Source organism: Trypanosoma equiperdum (genome assembly GCF_001457755.1).
Source record: "Trypanosoma equiperdum strain OVI genome assembly, contig: ctg_1225, whole genome shotgun sequence".
Taxonomy (NCBI): Eukaryota; Euglenozoa; class Kinetoplastea; order Trypanosomatida; family Trypanosomatidae; genus Trypanosoma; species Trypanosoma equiperdum.
The window spans coordinates 1081-2528 of NW_027123200.1; the positions used below are offsets into that span (position 1 = coordinate 1081).

The following is a 1448-nucleotide window of genomic DNA, read 5'->3' on the forward strand; positions in this document are numbered from 1 at the left end:
ATTATTACTGCCATTACTGTGGGTACCTTCGCTACCTATCGCTTCTACGATTGCCACTATTATTAACATTATTAGTTACTGTTTATTATTATTAATACTATTGTTATCATTTTCCATTTGATTCCCTCTGCTGTATGTTCTACCCCAACAGCCCGCAGACCTCGCCACAGCTGACGCAAATTCCATACGGGCAGCAATATGCCATGATGCAACGGCAGATTCAACAGCCGTATCATCCCTTTGCTACTACGGAGCCTCAAGCTCGATTATATCCGTATCATTACCAGGGCCCCATTCAACAGGAACAGGGCGGTTTCATCACTCAACAATCCACAGCTGCCAGTCCGCAATATGTTCAAATGCGTGTAACACCTGTGGATCAAAGTATTATGAGCGGCTACCCCAATCAAACGGCAAATGGTTCCTCCTCTTCTTCCTTCAATTATAATATTCATCCGCAACAACAACAACAACAACAACAGCAGCAGCAGTTGAGACATCATGCCATGCCCGTTGGAAGCGTGCCTCTGCAAGATGATCGTTATCGCAAGCAATTAATTGTAAATTATCTCGCCCCTGATGTGACAAGTACGGACCTTCATGAACTTTTCTCCCGCTTTGGAGAACTTGATGGGGCGCGAATTATTTACGACAAGCAAACCAATATGTCGAAGGGTTATGGTTTTGTATATTTTTGCCATGCGGAAGATGCGAAGGAAGCTGTGGAGCGAATGAGTGGTTACGAATTCCATGGCAAATGGCTTAAAGTTGGTTACTCCACAAATCCATTAAATATTGTGCCCAGTAACAGTTCCCCATACGTTCATGCGGGTTCCCGCGGTGCCGCTGGTTGAAGTGTCACATTTTTATTATTATTATTTTTTTGTTTTATTTTATTTGCTTGCTTTATATATTTGTTTGTTTTATTATTTTTGTATATATATATATATATAAATATAAATCAATAAGTCTATACATTTGTGTGCGTATTTGTGTTTGGCCCGACGTTTTCTTTTTCTTTAAAAAAAAAAAAAGCAAAAAGCAAAAAGCAAAACGTAACAAAAATTGATGGGAGAGATGCACACGAGGAAAAGCAAAAAAAAAAAAGGAAGAAAAAAAACGAATAACGAAGGAACGGGTTGGGGGTTTCGGTGGAGAGGAGGGGGAGAGGGAGAGGGAGAGGGGAGGAGAAATTAAGAAAGAAAGGAAAAAAAATAAAATGACGTTTTGTGATGACTAAAATAAAATTAGGAGAGGAGGAAATAAATAAGTAAATAAATAACTAAATAAATGAAAAAAAAACATAAAAGGGACTAATGACTACAAGTGATGGGGAGGTGAATGGATCAAATAAATTATAAGAAAGCGAACGAATGAAAGAAAGATATTAACAATAAAATTCGAAAAAAAAAAAGAAGAAAAAGAAAATAAGAGGGCAGGGAAGAGGA

General features: G+C 38.2%; 1 protein-coding gene across 1 annotated transcript; it reads left to right on the plus strand.

Moving 5' to 3' along the window:
* Window positions 1-134: 134 nt before the first annotated feature.
* Window positions 135-854, plus strand: TEOVI_000533600 (RNA-binding protein RBP6, putative; the record flags this gene model as incomplete). The annotated part of the gene is made up of 1 exon (XM_067220766.1): window positions 135-854. One exon carries the CDS (start codon window positions 135-137, stop codon window positions 852-854), a length of 720 nt encoding a protein of 239 aa, XP_067076867.1.
* Window positions 855-1448: the final 594 nt, after the last annotated feature.